This window comes from Anthonomus grandis, chromosome 1 (assembly GCF_022605725.1).
Source record: "Anthonomus grandis grandis chromosome 1, icAntGran1.3, whole genome shotgun sequence".
Lineage (NCBI taxonomy): Eukaryota > Metazoa > Arthropoda > Insecta > Coleoptera > Curculionidae > Anthonomus > Anthonomus grandis.
In genome coordinates this window covers 53,273,298-53,293,657 of record NC_065546.1, presented here as the reverse complement: position 1 = coordinate 53,293,657, position 20,360 = coordinate 53,273,298, and the positions used below count along the sequence as shown (strand labels likewise).

General features: G+C 33.9%; 1 protein-coding gene across 4 annotated transcripts in view; it reads right to left on the bottom strand.

The window, feature by feature from the left end:
- LOC126737308 (poly(rC)-binding protein 3) overlaps positions 1–20,360 on the bottom strand; it is a 145,736-nt gene that overhangs the window by 81,674 nt on the left and 43,702 nt on the right. For 3 of the 4 annotated variants that reach the window (XM_050442179.1, XM_050442152.1, XM_050442172.1), the window contains exons 1-2: positions 19,019–19,186; positions 6,833–6,966 (exon numbers count right to left, since the gene is read on the bottom strand). In XM_050442179.1, the coding sequence (XP_050298136.1) occupies positions 6,833–6,913 (81 nt within the window). In that variant the 5' untranslated portion in view covers positions 6,914–6,966; positions 19,019–19,186. Of the gene's footprint in view, positions 1–6,832; positions 6,967–19,018; positions 19,187–20,360 lie in introns of those variants that run through there. The other variant, XM_050442162.1, reaches the window with a different exon arrangement.

Genomic DNA, 20,360 nt, shown 5'->3' with positions numbered 1-20,360 from the left:
TAAATTTAAAAATGACTTGGCCTTAACTTATGCAAGTATTTTGTTTTATTGCATGGACTTGGCTGCTGATCTGTATGGAACCCATCCACATGATGACATAACGATATCAAGTATCGAGTATAAAAGAGATGCCATGCAGATTGCAGACTCTATGACCAATGTCCATGTCCATGGTCATCTTCTTCAGAGGGGAGGTGTTACGTTACGCCACTGGTTCATCCATTCGACCGTTCCCAAATTTTAGCTGACGAAGAACTATAAGAAAAACGTTTATGTGCTTGTGTGTGAACTTTTAAATAATCAGATTTGACTGTACCGCCTAAGTTGCAAGATCGACTCAATTTTGTATTCATATTTTTTTAAAACAGTTTTTATATTTTTAACATATTAAATTTTTTATTGAAAAAAAGGAAACATTCTTTTATTCATTTCAAAACTCATTTAATTGAGACTTATCTGAATAATAGATTTCAGACAATATTTACAAATCATTTTGTCTGGAGTGCCCCAGGGTTCTGTCCTCGGACCTCTGTTTTTCCTTGTATATACAGCAGACATTCTTAAGTCCTTAAAAGTTTGTAAGGTGCAAGCGTTTGCTGATGATACGCAGATATATACAACTTTCAGACCTGATAATCTTAAAGAAGCTTAAATATAATAACTCAATTATCTAAACAACATAATTTAAAATTAAATTCCTCAAAGTCTTCTAATGGTTTTTGGAAATACACTATAAATATTAAAAGTGTAATAAATGTTCATGTGGAGGGCTCTAAGCTCTCGGTTCTGATGGACAGTAAGTTGAGATTCAGGGAGCATGTTAAAAAAATTATAAAATAGAGATATTCTTAATCTAAGTCTTAGACGCAGCCTATGTGAGGCCATGGTGCCCTCTAATTTTAACTACTGTGAATATGTTTACGGTTTTTGCTTAAATAATGATTGCAAAAAGCGCATACAAAAAATTCAAAATGCCTGTATCAGATTGGTTTATGGCTTATGTAAGTATGATCATATTTCGCAATATTTTAACTGGATTAAAATGGACAATCGTAGAATCCTTCACTTTTCCACTTTTTTGATAAAAATCATTAGCAGCCCAAAAATAGATTGTTGTTTAGAGCAAATGTACACAGGGTAAATGTTAGAGCTAGAAATAAGTTAACCATGTCGGTCCATAGGAGTGCTATATGTTTCAACGATCGTTTTCTTACAATGCTGTTCAGTGCTACAATAAAATACCTGCAGAATTTGTTGACCTTCGTGCAGATAAATTTAGGAGGAAATATAAAATTGTTCTTATGAATATTCAAAACAATTCTCTTACTGTTTAATATTTATCAAATTTGCTGTTTTTTATAGAAGAAGAAAACTTTTTTTGTGTTACATTATAATTGGGAATCTTTCTTTACATATAACATGTTATAATGTTGGTTTATATACTTCGAATACACCCTGATCTGGTTCAGTGGAGTAGCTATTAAAGCTAGACCGCGCCAGGTTCAGGTACTTTGTTTATTTTTTTGTATGAAGTTTGTAATGAATTTGAATAATAAAAGACATTTATTATTATTATATAAGCGATAGTGTATGTGCATACATTGTAACATTTTGTTTTTACTTTTAAAAGAGTTCGGTAGGTTAATTAAGAGTATGCCCCACTTCGCCTTCCTTATATCCTTGTAGAAATGTATTTATGATATTCACACAAATGTAAATTATTTGTTTGTTTAATACAAGATGTTTATTATTATTATTATTATAAACATAATCCGTTATGTGTTACCTGTTAAATTCAAAGTAAAATACATATATGAATATGAGAGGATGAAGCCGATTTATTTATCAGTAATTACAATTAATCAAATTATAGCTTATGTATAGGATGCGTTTCCCTTTCTATGCACCTTACTTAAAGTGATATTTTCTTTAAAGAGGTGCCAATTAAAAATTCTTTAATTATAGATCGATTAATGCGTGCCAAAAAATAGAATAAAACAAGCAGGCCGTCTGGCCGGGACTCGTCTCAGAATGCTGCCAAATATTCAATGTTGAGTCACGAAAATATGTTTGTGTGTGTTCAGTTGCATATTATTTGTCCGTTGTACTTAATTGTAATTATCTTAACGATTTAAAGAGGACACTTTTTTTGAAGGTAACGCCACAGGAGATTATTCACGTATGCAATTACATAACCTTAATTTATAAAAGGTCTTTCAAAGGAAACCGAGTTATGGCCAAAACTTTATGTTATGGACACTCGGAAAATAATACAGATTAACTCCTTTACATGTAAGTCAGGAAGTTATTAAACGTAAAATATGAAATTTTAGCTTGTTTTGCGAATATGGCAGGCTTCTCTAATATTTAAATCTTATTACCGTTTATGTATGGCTTGTGAAAGTTATACATATATATATTCCCCTGAATTAAGATACGACATGAACTATGGGTTCGGATTTTCCTGATAATAATTTTTAAAATGTCCCAATATACTATTTATCATTGGTTTGGGTTGGTATTTATTACCATTTTTAAATTAAAAGTTTGTCAAATATGTTTTTTATATTTAATTAATAATGAATTATATGATATTCTCTATTTTCAGTGATTTTTATGTACTTAAGAAATCCGTTCTAATTAATTTATATAAAATTAATATTTCTAAAATATCTAGAATATTTTATAAAAGCCCTTATCAGTAAAAACGTTTAGGTAGGGTATGAATTAAATATAAATGAATCAAAACATTTCGAAATGCATTCTTCTATTTTACGAGTTTTGTTAAATTAATATTTAACAAACCTGTTATGTTTTCAAGTAATTATTTTTGTTATTTCCAAGCCTTAAACATAAAAAGTTTATTTCGGTTTATGTTGAATACCGCGTTTTGTAATATTAGTAAGATAATTTGAATATTTAAAAAAATTAAATGGCACTCTTCAAGTTCAAATTTTTATTATCTTTAAAAAATGTATGTAATGTATAATTTTTTTAATAATAGAAGTGACGTAACTCAAACAATTTATCTTTTTTTTTCATTTACCTCATCATTATTCGTATGTATTTCACATACCGATATGAATTTGTTAGATCACAAATATTGAAGCTTCACAAATTTCATCCATACAAACTCCTAATTATACTCAAGAATTACAAGATGATGATCCAGACCGACGTATTGAGTTTTGTGAAATTATGACGGACAAGATTATTACTCAGCCCGCGTTAATAAAGAATATCTGTTTCAGTGACAAATGCACTTTTTACTTAAATGACAAACTCAACAAACAAACCTGTCGTTATTAGAGCGACGTCAATCCACACATTATTAGAGAAGTTCATCCCTTCTACATCAATGGAACTCTAAATGGTGAAATGTATGCAGAAATGTTAGACACAACTATAGAACCCCTTCCTTATAGTTCATGAGGTGGAAAATCAAAGGGACGCCAATAGAAATCTCGCTCTAGATGAACATTTTCCAACAGGACGGAGCACCTCCGCATTATGTACGCCCAGTAAGAGAGTGGTTGGATAATCATTACCCAGAGCAGTGCATTGGTAGGAGCGGACCCATAGAATGGTCCCCTCGGTTACCAGATCTGACTCTGCTGGATTTTTTCTCATGGCGTCACTTGAAATCCGTTGTATTTAAAACTCAACTAGATTCAATTTAACAATTACAAAAAAAAGAATTGTACAGCAGTGTAAAAGCATTTCACCTGAAACTCTTCAAAATGTCCGAGAACAGTTTGAATACCGGCTGTACTTGCGCTTGGAGAAGAACGGAACTTATTTTGAACAATTCATAAAGTAGTAAAGGCTTAGAACATTGAAAGGCTAGAATTAGTAAACAACAACTTTGTTTGAGTTCAACGTGCACAGAGGCAAGGGGGTGTTTTGTTTACAAACATTTTCATCGATTTTATATTGTCATAGAAGGAGTTGAAAGAAGTCGTCCATTTTCTCAAAGAGACCTAGATTAAATAATCAAAAGGGAACTACACAAAATCTCGGCCTCAAAAGTATTTATTAATTCTAACAGTAGGTTACACGTGTTTCGCTTACATTAAGAGCAGCATCAGACCTCAAAATTAAAAACAAAAAAACCAAATATTTTAACAACCTTTACGTTGGATAAAATTGGTACCCTAAAAATCGACTACAAACAGTACATGATTTATGGTCACATTATACACACACACTAAATAAAATAATTTCTTAGGAATGTGATATAAGTTTTAAAATTGTGGCCCGAGGACAATAAATGTGTAGCAAAGGCCGACTTGGTTTCAGTAGTATCAGTGTCTCTAAACTTATTCAACAGACTCAAATGTTCCTGTATTCTAGTGGAAAAAAGAGCCCACAAACAAGACAGGGGATCCTTTCCGCAAAACCATCAAAGCCAGGATAGATTTTTCATTCATCCAGGAGGAGGAGCTACTAAGGTCACCAGCCGCCAGCAACTCAGAAGCTAAAAACTTCTCGACCAGGGCAGAACCAAAAGGTTTGACCAGGCGGGAGTTAACGCTACCGAAGCGGAAAAGTTGCTGCGACTCAAGCAAAAAAAGAAGAAGGCAAGGAACCGCAACCGCACAAAGAGGCGGAAAGAGGAAAGGCAGAGGAAGAAGGAGGAGCGAGAAGCCAACCAGGAGGGATCAACAGTTCCTCCAAGACCATCTTTCGCTTCGACAATTCCTCTTGTAGGAGGCAGCTCTAACGGCATCACTAAAGCCTCGAACAGCAGGCAACACCCGAGGAATCGCCAGCTAGTAAAAATTCCTGGACCAAGGGCAAGAGATGTAAGGCGAGAGGCAGATAAGCTGAAGCCAATCATCCTGCCCACGGCACCCGCCGCTGTCAGGGAACCACCCACCCAGGAGGCCCAGGCCAGGCCCTCAGGGAAGGTGACACCCAGCACTGGCGCCTCTAGCAAAAAGAGGCAAATCAAAAAAGACACCCCACCCGACCGCCAGCATAAGAAGCCTGGGCAACAGGGCAGATCCATCCTCCAAAAAGATGCGCAGACAGGCGCGTCTCCTTTTCTAAGGAGACCAACCCAGTTCCGGCTCCCACAGCAGGGCAGTCAACAGGGAAAACCAGAACGTTTTTAGGTCAGACAGAGAAAGTGGAAGGGTGACCAAAGAGGAGGAGCCTAAGGCTTCATCTCATCTTTGAGATTAGATGCTGAAGGCTGAGCTCCACTCCCGAAAATCCGGACTCACAGAAACGGGCTGGTTTCTGGTCACGACGGAGGACGAACCCTCAAGAGACTGGCTTTTGAGTTCCTGTCAACCACTGACCGAGGGAGGTCACACCTCCCTCATACACGATTCGAAATCGGTTCGGATAAGGAGCAAGAGCTCCTCAAGAGAAACCCGAAGGCTACTGACTGCAACAAATTTAAAGAGGGCCTTGTTCAGTCCATGGGTACTCTAGGTGGAGCCATATCCTCCAAAAAGGAACTAGATTGAGTGTGATAGTACGGCTAAACAGTATAATCATCAATTTTTACGAGGCAACATGTGCTCCCAGCAGTGTTGGCAACAAGAGATTACCCTGGTGGAATGACACTTTGGACTAATAGGCTGCATGACAGATTTAAAAACGTAAAAAAAAATCTGTTTAAGCTATCCAGTAATTTTTTTGTGCGGCATTGTTTTAATATTCTGAGGTAACGAATTATACATTTATGGACCTAAATAGTAAATGTCATTGTACAATAGATACTTTAACTTGTGACAGCCTGCATAAATATAATTTTTTTAAATACATTATTTTTAATAAAAAAGTGCTGTTACTATGGTCTCTCCAGCAGTTTCACAACAACTAACTTTAAACAACTTTTTAGTTCATAGAATTTATAAATATTTTTTCTTATTTTGTAAGTCACAAAGTTTTATTAATCTTGCCTTGTCGACAATTTTTAATTTTTTTAACTAATAATGCACTTTTCAATTTTAATATCTTCTCTCCAATTAATATTTTCAGCCAAGAACGCACAAAAGTATTTAATGTTACTTTTTCTTTTAATGTTACTTTTATATTGACAACACTTTTCTGTATATATGTAATTTTTATGGTACTCATAATCTGGGGTATTTTTTGGTTCTATATAACCTGTTTTAACTTCACAAAAGTGCACACAATTTTTTTTATATATGTTATAATATTGCAGCAACTAAGAATTATAAATGTGATTAATCTTAATGTTAAGTGGTATTAAATGTTTGTATGATAAGTCAGCTTATTTCTTCTTTTATTAGAGAATAGCAATTTGTTTTATTTTGTCTAATTTGTTAATACATTGGAGATTTTTGGTAAATATCTTTACAAAAATACTCTAGGAGGAATACATTTTATCCTTGCCACCTTAAAAATGAGCATAACAGGTGCTTGCGAACTGACATTTAAGTGGTCAAGAATTATGCCATGGTGGTTGAGAACTAATAGAATACCACTTTTTTAGTTTGTATGGATACATTTTTAATTACAAAGCTTATAAACATGATTTTAAATACTAAAATTGTAAAAAAGGTGATGTTGATAATTGATCCTTGCCTTTTCAGTTAACTGGTTGAGAACTAATTAATTGACCTTTTACATATTGTATTATTATTCTACTTTTACAAATATTGATGATTTACACCTTCATATGTAGAACTACAAAGAGAAGGTCATGAACCTGTATAAAATATTGGTTTTCAACCATTAATCCACACATTAGACCAAACGGCTAGTAATGCTATAATTTAATTCAAATATATTCCTAATATTATTTGTATCTTGAGGCAAATAAATCACAAATTATTCACAAAAAAAAACATACCTTTCCTTGCATAATCAGTCTGATAGTTAATGTAACATTTGGGTCATCATTTAAATGATGCTTGTGATCCATGATGTCCATATATTTATGGCTAGGGGATATCAGGGTGATGGGAAGGTGCAGTGTTATTTGTTCTGGAAAGAAGATAAGCATGATTAGGGCAATGTGTACCTGTCTTTTGAAGATCTTTCAAATCCAAGACATGATTTTTTTTAAAATTAGAAGAACAAAATTATTTATGTAAGGTAAGTAACTTATTCAATACTCGAATATAAATTAAGCCTTGGATTTAAAATAGTTCAAACAGTGTTTAAGGGCTAATGCAAATGTCAGATACATTATCGACCATATGTAGAGCAACTTTTAAATAAACATATATAATACCATAATAATTAGAAATTGAGATGTAACTAAGATTGGGTACTAAACAGATATTATCAATGGAATGTTTTTGTTAATTTTACAAAAAAACAATACATTCTTTGCTAATAATTTTTTTTGTTTTTAAGCAGGTCATATGTAGAGCAACTAAATTTTCTATTTATTTCTTGTTCAGTTTTGGTTGTATTCTTAAGTTTACTTGAGGTAAGTTTTAAAGTATTTTCAACATGCTAAGGGGTGTCCTTTGTCTGTGCAAATAAGAGAAAAAATAAGGAAAAGCACAAGTAAAATAAACCAATCAAGAAATAAGTCTAGAGAGTCTTGGAAAATTGTTAATGACTTACGAGGCGAACGTGGGAACCCTTCTGTTCCTAATAGCACGGTGTCGGCCGAAACACTCAATCATTTTTTCCAGGGTGTTGCTTTGGGTCTATCAACATTATTGCCTCAGTCTGTTAGAGATCCGCGCTCATACTTACACAACATTAAGGTGCCTGAAACATTTTTCTTTAGACCAACAGATTCTAGTGAAATAATGGAAGCTCCTCAATGAAAAATAAGAACTCCTCTGGATGGGATGGGCTGTCACTAAAGGTCCTAACAGCGCTACCGCTACCAACCCTTGATTCTTTGGCTGAGGTGTAAAATGTTTCACTTTCAAGTGGGTCCTTTCCACATTTACTCAAGGATGCCTTGATTATACCATTATTTAAGGGTGGAAACTATGATGATCCATCAAATTTCAGACCCATAGCCCTGCTTCCCACTCTTGGCAAGCTTGTAGAAAGATTGGTAAAAACTAGGATGATGGAATTTCTGAAACGGCATAATGTTCTTAACCATCAGCAATTTGGATTCTGGACAAAACTGGGTACATCTGATGCTATTTTCAATTTTTTGGAGAGTCTGTACTGGGGAGAGTGCGGCGGCGGTGTTCTGTGACTTATCTAAGGCGTTTGACTGTGTAAGTCACAGAATACTGCTGCAGAAGCTAGAAACCTATGGATTCAGAGGAGTTGCTCTCGACTGGTTTCATTCTTACCTATCTGGAAGAACACAAAGGGAATTCTTTGACAATGATATGTCATCCCGTCTGGATATGGATGCTGGTGTACCCCAGGGTTCTGTTCTTGGACCAATATTGTTCCTGCTATATGTCAATGATATCTCTCAAATTCCAATTAGGGGCAAATTTACTATCTTTGCAGATGATACAACATTACTTTGGCATGACACTGACACCAAGAGATTAAGGAATATTGTTGATGAAGATTTAATTCTTGTAAAGTCATAGTGTGAATCTAATAGATTAAATTTTAATATTTCTAAAACTAATATTTTAACTTTTAAATGTAACCTTGGAACTGTCACTTTGCAAAATGAAAAAATAAGTCCTTCTGAAACATGCAAATTTTTGGGCCTGACGATTGATAAGCAATTAAAATTTGAAAATCATATCTCCTCTTTATTAGGGAAGTTATCATCCAACTGTTATGCTATTAGAGTAATAACACATTCTCTGGGACTTGATGTGTCCAAAATTGCCTACCATGCTCTTATTGAGTCTCATCTGAGATACCATTATTTCTAAAACACTCTGTCCTGACATTGCTATGCCTTTTTATTTTAGAGACTGTTTGTCTTATCCACAAAAAATATCGCCATCAGCTTGCCCCCCCCTCCTCGGGTTACAATCTCCGAACAACCTTCTCTTTACCTCTGCCTATCCCAAAAAAGTGAGCAGATTAAGTCCTCTATTGTGTAGGGGGGCAGAAGGCTTTTTAACCACCTACCCCTTTATATATAAGGCTAATAAATTGTGAAAAACGTTTTAGGAAAAATATAAAGAAACTTTTGGTTGCTAAAGCATTTTATTCTCTAGACGAGTTTTTAAATACAATTTTTTGACAGTGAAGAGTTTTGCGCAGCGTAATGTGAATTCTTACTACCCTTTCTTTGGGTGTGTTCTATAGTCTATGTATGTAAGAATTGTTAAAATTTTTATATTTTTGTAAAATATTATGTTGTCAACTATCTTTAAGGTTTTATATAATGCTTTGTTAACAACAGATGATGTTACTTAACAATAAAGCTATTTTTGACGACTTTGACTAATAGAGGCAATATTAAGTTTAAATAAAGGGGTGAAGGGTAGTGAGGACAATATTTCCTCTGATATAATTAAATCAAACTATAACTCACTAATTAAACCACTGAAACATCTAGTTAACCTCATCTTTAATACAGGTGTTTTCCCTGAGATTTTAAAAACAACTATTATAATTCCATTACATAAGCAGGGGGATAAAAAATGGGTATCAAATTACAGACCAATAGCATTGACTAGCAGTTTAAGCAAAATAGTTGAAAAATGTCTTAAGGCAAAAATTATGAGATCTTTAGATGGAGGAAAAAAGGTAGTGGGTATCTTTCTAGATTTAAAGAAGGCCTTCGATACTGTCTCACACCAAATTCTTCTGAAGCGTCTAGAACAAATTGGAATTCGAGGTACGACTAACAAATTAATAGAATCCTATTTAAAAGAGAGAAAACAAAATACAACTTCTAGATCAAGAAAGTGACAGCCTTCGAATGGAGTTTGGTGTGCCACAAGGAACAGTTCTCTCACCCCTTTTGTTTATTATATATATTAACGGAATTATGAAGCTGTTAGACAATAATGCTATATTCTGCTTTGCTGATGACACAGCAATTATTTTAAGTGGCAATAGTTGGAATGAGGTAAAGATGAGAGCCGAATTAGCTCTACAGAAAATTAAAATGTGGCTAGACAATAGTCTTCTTTCCTTGAACATAGAAAAAACTAAATTTATGACCTGTCTAATAAAAGAAATAGACAATCCTGACCAAGCAATGAGCACTTTTTTTGAAATCTATACAAAGCATATAAAAAGCTCCGAAAGCCACTCTTTATATTACAAGAAATACAGAAAAATTAAAAAATGGATTACCAATGGTATAATAGCCTCAATCAAACATAGGGACAGACTAAAACGAAAACTATTAAAAAATTATAATGTAGAACTAGAAAATGAATATAAAAATTATAGAAACCATTTAAATAAAATTATATCAATTCAAAAAAGAAATTATTATAGAAATGAGATTAATAAAAATAAAGATAATATGAAGAAAATGTATGAAGTAATAAGAGATGCAACGAATCAAAAACAGACAGAAAAACTTCACATTAAAATAAAAAATGAAAATGGGGAAAACTTCCAAGATGAACATCAAATGGCTGACTTTTGTAATCAATATTACACAAATATTGGTATTCAGATGGCAGAAAAAATCCCACAACCTCACAACCCACATAGCCTGGAGAACCCTATTACACAATCTATATATTTGACACCTATTACCCATAATGAACTAATAAAACACATTAACAACCTTAAAAATAAAAGTTCCTCAGGTTTTGATGGTATATCGACTAATCTGATTAAACAAACACACATAGAAATTCTAGAGCCACTTATTCACATCATAAATCAAATCTATAAGACTGGACATATACCTTCAAGCGTTAAATTAACAGTTGTCACTCCGATTCATAAATCAGGACCCAAAAATGTTGTCAGTAATTACCGGCCGATAAGCTTAATAACTTGCTTCGCAAAAATATTTGAAAAAAGTCTGAAAGACAGATTATTGAGCTTCTTTGTCACTAATAACATTTTGGCTGAAAATCAATATGGGTTTTTACCAGGTTGTAGTACTTCCGATGCATTACACAAACTCACTTCAGCAGTCACTAATCATCTTAACCAGAGCAGAAAGTGCCTTGGTGTTTTCATAGATCTCGCTAAGGCATTTGATACTGTTCCACATAAGAAACTGTTTGAAGTTTTGGAACATTATGGGGTAAGAGGAACTGCAATAACTCTAATGAAGAATTACTTAAAAAATAGACGACAAGTTGTTAAAATAAATAATACTTTAAGCAAAGAAGAGGTAATACAGATAGGAGTCCCGCAAGGCACAGTGTTAGGCCCGGTTCTGTTTATAATTTACTTAAACTCTCTCCTTAAAACAAAACTTAATAATGGAGAAATTATTTCATACGCAGACGACACAGCATTACTTTTTAATGGTACAGACTGGGATCAAACAAAGCAGTATGCCATAGAAGGCCTTAATCAAGTAAAAAATTGGCTGGAAACATTTAAGCTAAGTCTAAATGTCACCAAAACCAACTATATTGCCTTTTCACTAACTGCAGCAAATAGACCCAATTTTTCTCAGTTTTCTATTGATAGATATAATCAGATCAAGGAAACAGCTCATACTAAGTATCTCGGGATATATGTGGATCAGAATCTTAAATGACATGTACATGCAGATTATCTGGCAAATAAACTAAAAAAATTGATTTATAAATTTTATATACTTAGAACATTTCTAAATATTAAGGAACTTATTATAATTTATAAATCACTCACTGAGACAATTTTAAGATATGATATTTTAGTATCGGGAGGATTATATAACAATGCTTTATATAAATTAACTATTGTCCATAAATATATCTTGAAGACTATTTTTAACAAATCAAGGCTTTTCCCTACAAAACAACTTTTTACAGAACAAGCAACTAATATAAGGACATTATACATTACAACAATATGTACATATATTCATTTTAAAACTCACATAAGAAACCATATAAATCATATCCATAATACAAGATCAAGGGCTAGAGGTGATTTATACATTCCTAGCAGTTTAAAAAATATAAATTTAAAATTCTTTGTATACTTAGCACCAAAAACCTATAATCTTCTGTCTTGCACATTAAAAAAATTAAAAAATTAATCAAAATTTAGCAAGGAATGCAATAGGTATGTTCATAACCATTACCAAGATTTTGCCACTGTTTTCTAATGTAGGATAGTTAGTTTTTATACTTGTATATAATATGTAATAACAAGTGTTATGCAATTGTTGAGAGACGTAGGTGTTTAGGACTAAAAGGACAAAAATATTTCATTTAAAACTAGGACAAAAAATATAAAATCGAGAGCAGGATTTATCACAATAGTTTTAAGGTTAGTTAAGCAAGTTTATTATAATTCGGAAAATAGAACCAACTTTTTTTTGAAACAACAGCGCACACAGGTGTGTTATGAACACCTAGGCGGTAATTTAAGATAGATACAGTGTAATAATATATATATATTTTTTTGTTCGTACATAATTTTTCTTTTTATAAAATAACTGTAAATAAATGTGGCAGGGAGTCAGGGTGTACTGATCCCTCCAAATAATAAATAATTATAGGGGAATGCTGGCTCATCAATACTCTCTAAGCTGCAAGTTACACAAAAATGGATTCTAAAGATATTGTTCCACAAAAAGAGAACATATCCAACAGATCTAGTATTTAAAGAGAGTAAAGTGCTAAATATAAATCAACTATATGTTAAATCAGTAGTTAGATTTATGCTAAAAACCAAATATTTCAGAGATGATATAATGCATGGTCTAGACACTAGAAATTTATCACAAGGAAATGTACAACTAGAAAATCCAAAATACACTAGATGTAGAAATCACATTTACAGTAGAACCCCGATTATCCGTGCGCGCGTTATCCGGGTGGCGGATTCTCCGTGCGGCATTTTAAATTGATCATCCGTGCGCGGATTATCCGTGGCTGACGGCTCGAGATTGACAGCGCCGGCGCCACCTGAATGCTGAAACCGTGCAAACGCTCGTCTCGGGGAATCCCCAAGTTTCTTTCGGGGAATCCTTCGTTTATGTTTTTACCTGTTATTTTCGCCAACTGGCGAGTATTGGCGACCGGCTCATCGCTTATTAGTTAAACGTAAACAGGCGCACAAAATGCAGCGTACGGGTGCTAATGAAAAGCGTAAACGCAATGTTTTAACTATTGAGCAAAAAATGGAAATTTTGAAACAGTCTGAAAATAACATAAGTTTTGCTATTTTGGCTAAAACATATAATATTGGAAAACAAACGGTTCGTGACATTGTGAAGAAAAAATCCCAGTTACAGAGCTTTGTAGCAAAAGCGGATAGTGCAAAAGCTATTTCTGACAGGAAATCTCTAAAAGGGTCTATGTTTCGAGAACTTGATGATGCTATGACCAAGTGGTTCTTGCAGAAAAGATCAGTGGGGGTTCCGATATCAGGACCTATGTGTACTAGGCAAGCTGAAAAGTTTCACAAGCAGTTGAAAATTAAAGGCAACTTCTCGGCATCTTCTGGTTGGCTTTACAGATTTAAAAAACGTCATGGAATACGAGAATTAGCTGTTCAAGGGGAGAAATTAAGTGCTAATGATGTAGCTATGGTAGAATTTTGCTATGATTTGGAAAATCTCATAATAGAGCATGACCTAAAACCTGAGCAGGTGTACAACAGAGATGAAACTGGACTCTATTGGAAAGCAATGCCGAGAAGAAGTCTCAGAAACTAGTGCACCAGGTTAGCGTTACATACATATTTTTTTACATATAAAATATTTCTCAAAGTTGTATTTTTTTTTTGGTTTTAAAGTAAGCAAAGACCGTTTAACAGTTTTATGCTGTGCTAATGCCTCAGGAACCCATAAGCTTAGGTTAGCCGTCATTGGAAAATCCAAAAATCCTAGAGCTTTTAAAAATATAAAAAGATTGCCTGTGGATTATTATAATCAAAAGGCAGCTTGGATGGATCGAGTAATTTTTAAAAAGTGGTTTTTCGAAAAATTTATACCTCAAGTTAGAGCTTATCTCAAAGAAAATAATCTTCCACCAAAGGCTGTACTGTTACTGGATAATGCGCCATCGCATCCTGATGTAGAGCAACTAAAGTCAACAGATGGGAACATATTCTTAGCATATTTTCCTCCGAATGTAACATCTATTGCCCAGCCAATGGACCAAGGTGTTATAGAGACCTTGATGAGACTTTACAGAAAAGACCCCATGCTGCAACTGTTGGGAGATGACATTGTGGGATTTTGGAAACATCTATCAAAAATCAAAATATACTTTATTTGCCAAGTTTACAAAATTATGCTAAAAGCTTCCTAATCCTAGAATTTATAATACAGGTATTTATTGGTTGTACAGGACAAAAACAGAATACAGAACCGATTTTGATTGTACATAGAAGCATATTTTTTTTATATAAACAAAGACAAAACCAAATAATTTTAAATATTAAAATGAATCGTTAAAATACTCTTCAATGCTGTAATAAGCCTTTGGTAAGATTAATTTCTTTAGTTCTCTCCTAAACTTTTTAAGGTCTGTAACAGTCCTAATCGAAAAAGGAACATGATTAAATATTTTACGACTAATAAATATAAGAGAGTTTCTCGTAAGTGAGGAGGTGGGGATTGGAAGAGATAAGTTGCCCACTTGACGAGTATTATGACTGGTACAGGATGGTGGACTTACGGACTTATGTATGAGTGTTGCAGTTTCCAATATAAAGAGTGAGAAAACTGTTAAAATTCTTTCAGCTACAAAAAGAGGTTTACAAGAGACTCTCAGACCAACACCACACAGATACCTTAATGCTTTTTTCTGAATAGTAAAAATTATGTTAAGGAGTCCCTTGGAGCACAATCCCCAAAATGGCAACCCATAACGGATATGAGAGTCTATTAAGGCGAAATAAACTGAACGAGCAAACAACCCCCCCAACTCATGCCTGGCAACCCTGAATTTGAAAGAAGCAATTTATGCTGTAGCTCGTGCTTGGAGTGATGTGAAAGTGGATCACATTAAAAAATCATTTTATAAAATAATGACTTTAGAACATGAAGACGGTTCTGAAGATGAAAATCACTTAAATGAAGGTGAGCTGTCCGTCGGAAATATAGCAACTATTGCCTCACAAATCAAAGGTTTAGAAGAAATAGACAATAAAGAAATACAAGAATGGATAGAATGTGATCACCAAGAATCAGGGTATCAGATCATAGATGACGATTATCTACATAACAAGAGCTCTGCAGATGTTCTGACAAAAGTAGTGATGAGAATGAAAGTTCTGATAAAAATGATTGCGTCATTATGACGAGTCATCGAGAAGCAAGGGATGCAGTATCAATCAATCAATCAATCAATTTATTAATGCCAATATACAAAATAGTATTCACACAAGTCAAGCATTACAAAGTTAAAAAATAGGGTGACTGTTTATAAAAATTGATAAGAAAATTTTTCCTAAAACACTACATAAAACTCATTAAAACCAAAACACAATGATTGATATACATACTATGAATAATACACAATCACAATATGTCTTAAATAAAATGCAATATATAGGTAGGTACTCAATATCACAGATAGAATGTGAAGTTTAAAAACTCTTCATTTGAATAGAAGGCATTAGAGACTAGAATTTGTTTTATTTTATTCTTAAAATGTTCCAAATCTAAATCCACATAGTCGATAGGAAGTTTGTTATATAACTTAACAGCTAGAAATCCGGGACCACTCTGACACCTTGTCAAGCATTGGTAAATTGGAACTAGCCTATTTGTGTTTCTAGTATCATAGTTGTGTATATCACCATGTACTTTATACCGATCCCTATTCCTGTGTACCCATAAAAGATTTTCCAATATATATACGGAAGGTAGGGTAAGTATTCCCTTCATAGAGAAGACAGATCTACAATCCTCCCTGCAACCCAGCCTACCCAAAATTCTGATTGCCCTTCTTTGTAGTGAAAACAACCTTTTTGTTTGTGGGGCATGACCCCACGCTAGAATAGCATATGTGGCTATGGGATGGAAGGTGCCAAAATAGGCTGTTCTTAAGCCAGATTCAGATAAACATCCACCTAGGCGACGAAGGGCATATATAGATGTTTTTAGCCTTCCGGCAACAATATTAATGTGGGAATGCCAGTGAAGTAGAGGATCCAATAAAACTCCCAGAAACTTAACAGAAAAATCCTTTGATATGTTAGCTGGTCTCAGAGAAAAAATAACTTTGTTGGTATTGTCTGCGTTGAGATGCAATCGGTTCATGTTAAACCATTCCTGAATTCCCCCTTGCAATACTCTCAATTTCCTCTCCACGGTCTCAAGAGTATCTTCGGCACATGCCACTGTTGTGTCATCAGCAAAAATGGTGAATTTACCAGATGGTTCAGTTAATGGTAGGTCATTTATATAGATCAAAAAGAGGATAGGCCCCAAAACAGATCCTTGGGGAACACCTATGGTTATCCCACTTTTTGCTGATGACACCCCACCAACACTTACCATCTGATCCCTATTGGCCAGATAGGAAGCGAGAAGTTTAACACTGTTGGGACTTAGTCCATATTTAGAAAGTTTTTGTAGCAATATGTTATGGGGAACACAGTCGAATGCCTTGCTCAGATCGCAGAACAAGACACTGCCATATTGCAAGTTATTAAAAGCATTTAACAAGTAATCAATTAAGTCTAAAATGGCCATAGTGGTACTTTTACCCTTTCTGAAACCAAACTGGCTGGATGTGAAAAGATTGTTACCCTCAAAAAGTTTCACAAGTTGAGCAGCAATACATTTTTCAAAGATTTTTGAGATTATGGGCAGCAAGGAGATAGGACGGTAGTTCTCGGGCCTATCAGGATCACCCTTCTTAAAAATAGGTATTACCTTGGCTGATCCGAGCACACCTGGAAAAGTGTTCTCCCTGAAGCATCTGTTTATTAGTTTTGTTACTGGAGCTATGATAATGTTTTTAACAGACCTAATTAGTTTGACATTTAGCCCATAGATGTCTTGACAAGTCTTATTTTTTAAGCCATCAATAATCTCTCTTACTTCTATAAATGATACAGGAAGTATCTATGAATGATACAGTAGTAAACATACTTATTCAATATTTTGAAGAACAGCCTGTAACTGATGACATTCATGTACTTGCTTAGAAAAATGAAGGAAATTATAGGGTGTAGAAGTTACGAGGCCCAAAAACAAACAAAAATTAGTGATTTTTTTATATATGTACATATGTATGTATATACATATAATATGTATAACCTACATAATATTTTTTATAATGTATGTATACGTTTATACATAGCAAATACATTATCTCTAAATAGGTAATAAGACATTTTTTTTGTTGCATTCTGTTCTATCACGTTGTTTCTTTTCGTCTGGCACATGTATTTGTTTAAATAAATTATGTATTAAGAAAATAAAAATGAGTCTTTGGATTATCGGTCCCGGCTGGCCCGGATAATCGAGGTTCTACTGTATTGTGTTAGTCCAAAAATATTTAATGATCTTCCAAGAAATATAAAGATGCAAAAGTATTCTAAAGCTAAGTCAGAAATAACCAAATGGATTATTATTAGTAATTATAGAATTTCCTATCTGATCTGAATTAGTCTTGTTCAAGAATGGCACTTGTTGGAATATTTTGTTTTTCTTTAGTTTTAATTTATATTGGTAGGGTGTATTAATGGGATAAAGTATACATTTATATTCGTGTAATATGACCTCTTTATTTATATTGTTGTTATGTAGATTTGAATTGTGAGTGCACACACAATATTTTTATATATCATTGTGTACTGGATTTAGCAGTAGAAAACTTGTTTTATTTTTGTTTGAGGTTTAATAGTTTACAAATTTTGTAATTTAGGTTTCCAAAATGTATGTATTTCTGTATCTGCTAAAAAAAAATATGGTTTTAGAGGATTTTGAGGATTTCGTTAATGTTGATAAGAAAAACATTACTGTAAGAGACGAACTATCTGATGCAGACTTGGTAAATCAAACACTTCAGAAAGAAGAAGTTGAAGATGATACAGCAGAAGAAACCAAGGTAACCACAGAAGAAGCTCTTAGCTGTGTACAAATATTACAACATTATTTTCTACAGGAAGAGAACAGCACTGAAGTGTTTTCAAAATTAAATAAACTTAAACTTATTTTGCAAGACAACTATATAAAAAAGCACTCAATTCAAAGCAAAATAACCGACTGTTTTGAGAAGTAATGTTTTTATAAATATGTATGATTGTGTATGTGCATATACATACATATGTATGTATGTACCTGTTTACTAATAAAATATAGTTTTTCATTAAATCATGCATACATAATTTTTGTTTCATCTCATAAGATTGACACTCGGGTATAAGGAATTATATCTCTTGGTCCCCTCAAGTCCATTATATGCGGATTACACTGTATTTCTATAATTATAATGTAAATGTGTTCCATTGTTAAATAAATAAGTTTTGCCTTAAAATTATTCAAAAAATTGCCAAATTTATTATACATGCTTACATAACCTCCTGTATAGGGTATTAAAAATTCAAGTTGAGTGCAGCAGGCTTATTTTTGAAAAGGTATTTTGTAAAAGGAGAAAAAAATTTAGATTTTTCAAAAGTTGCTCTCTGTATGGGCAATAGTGTATAAATATAGGCAACTAACATATTAAGGGTAATGCATTCATTTGTTTAGTAATGTTTTGTATGAATCAACTAGAAAATGTTCTCAGTATAGAGTAAGTCAATTGTCACATAGCAAGGTATAAAATAGTCCTGAAAGCACTTGCAAGGATTTATTTATAAATCAGGTCTATTTTTGGACACTTCTTGGGGCGCATTACAGGCACCGGCCCACTGATCCAAGGGCACTTCCACTTATTTATACAAACTTCATTATTCATAAATATCAAATATACAAATGGTGGTGTTTGGGTATTTAATAACATAATAAGAAAATACTACGGAAGGCCGAAAAACAAATGCAATAAAATCATAAAGTAAATTAAACAAAAGAGGTATTGGTGACGAGACTTACGTTAAACGGGATTTCTGGAGGTTAAACTTAAAGAATAAACAAATAACAGCCAAATGAGCCTCTCGGCGACGCGATCCACCAGTCACACGTGTATCAAGCTCGGAGTTCAGGCGACAATGCAGAGCGGACTGCGCGGTGGTAGACGGAAGCGGGCAACGTTGCCAAGTGTCCTGTCAGCATCGAGCGCAGCGCGTTCGAAATGAGGAGGCTGTGGAAACAATCAACCACGTATCGAGCGACTACCGTCACCCCCAGGTATTGATTCCACATATAGAATAGACCCAAAAAAAAATATATATATAGAGAGTTATCGACTGCAAAAATATTGCGCGGAGTTATATTTATTAGAACACATCATCGGGTGTCCTTAAAGGAAGCTGCTTCCCGCCGCCATGTTTATCTTGTATTCTGGTGAGTTCCGTGGTTCTGATTTCTTCCGTTTAGGTTAAGCCGGACCTACATGTGAGGCCTTTTCAACGTTGCGGAACACACATAGTATCTAGTAGACAGTTTTTTGCAATATTGTCAGTATTATCGACCGTATGAAGGCAAATATTGATGGACTCATTTACAAATGATGTGATTTTCGGAATCCTGAAAGTCTTGGGGCGGAACCAGAAGACTGATGGAAAAATTGACCGTGTGAGGGCGAGATTGACAATCAACTCATCAGTCAACAAGAAAAGAAACGGTGCAATGGATGCGACGACGTTGTCTCTGATGACTTCCCTAAACCACAAGATTGCGAAGAAAAAGGAAAAAAATATATTTTGTCACAGTTTATTGACGCATACAGGTCCTGCATACTATTCCTAAAATAGAAATTGGAATGGCATTTGTAATTGTCAAAATATTGATGGTTCTGTAAACAATTTCTTTAAAATTCTCATGAAATAATTAATTTAAATGATTAAAGAAAAGGAATGTTGTTTAAGGAAGTTTAAAAAAAAACTTACGTCGGATATTGGTGGGATAAATATAAAAAGATTAGGCAAACAATTAAATTAAGTATAAAAAAAGCATATGCAGAATATAAAACTAACGCTGAAAGAAGCATGTATACAGATCCCACATTTTTCTGGACTTTTATTCGTACTTTAAAAATTGATGACGATATACCTGCCCAAATGACAACCTCTCATTGCAAACTTGTTCGCCCAGTATTTTTGTTCTGTTTTTTCAACTGACATACTGGTCCAGCCAGGATGAGGTACGCTCCAAATACTTTTTTTTTATAGAGCTTTCACAGAAATAGAGATTAGGAATGCCATTAAGAAATTGAAAGGAAACAGATCTGTTGGACCTGATGGTGTTCCTGCATATATTATTAAGGGTTGTGTTG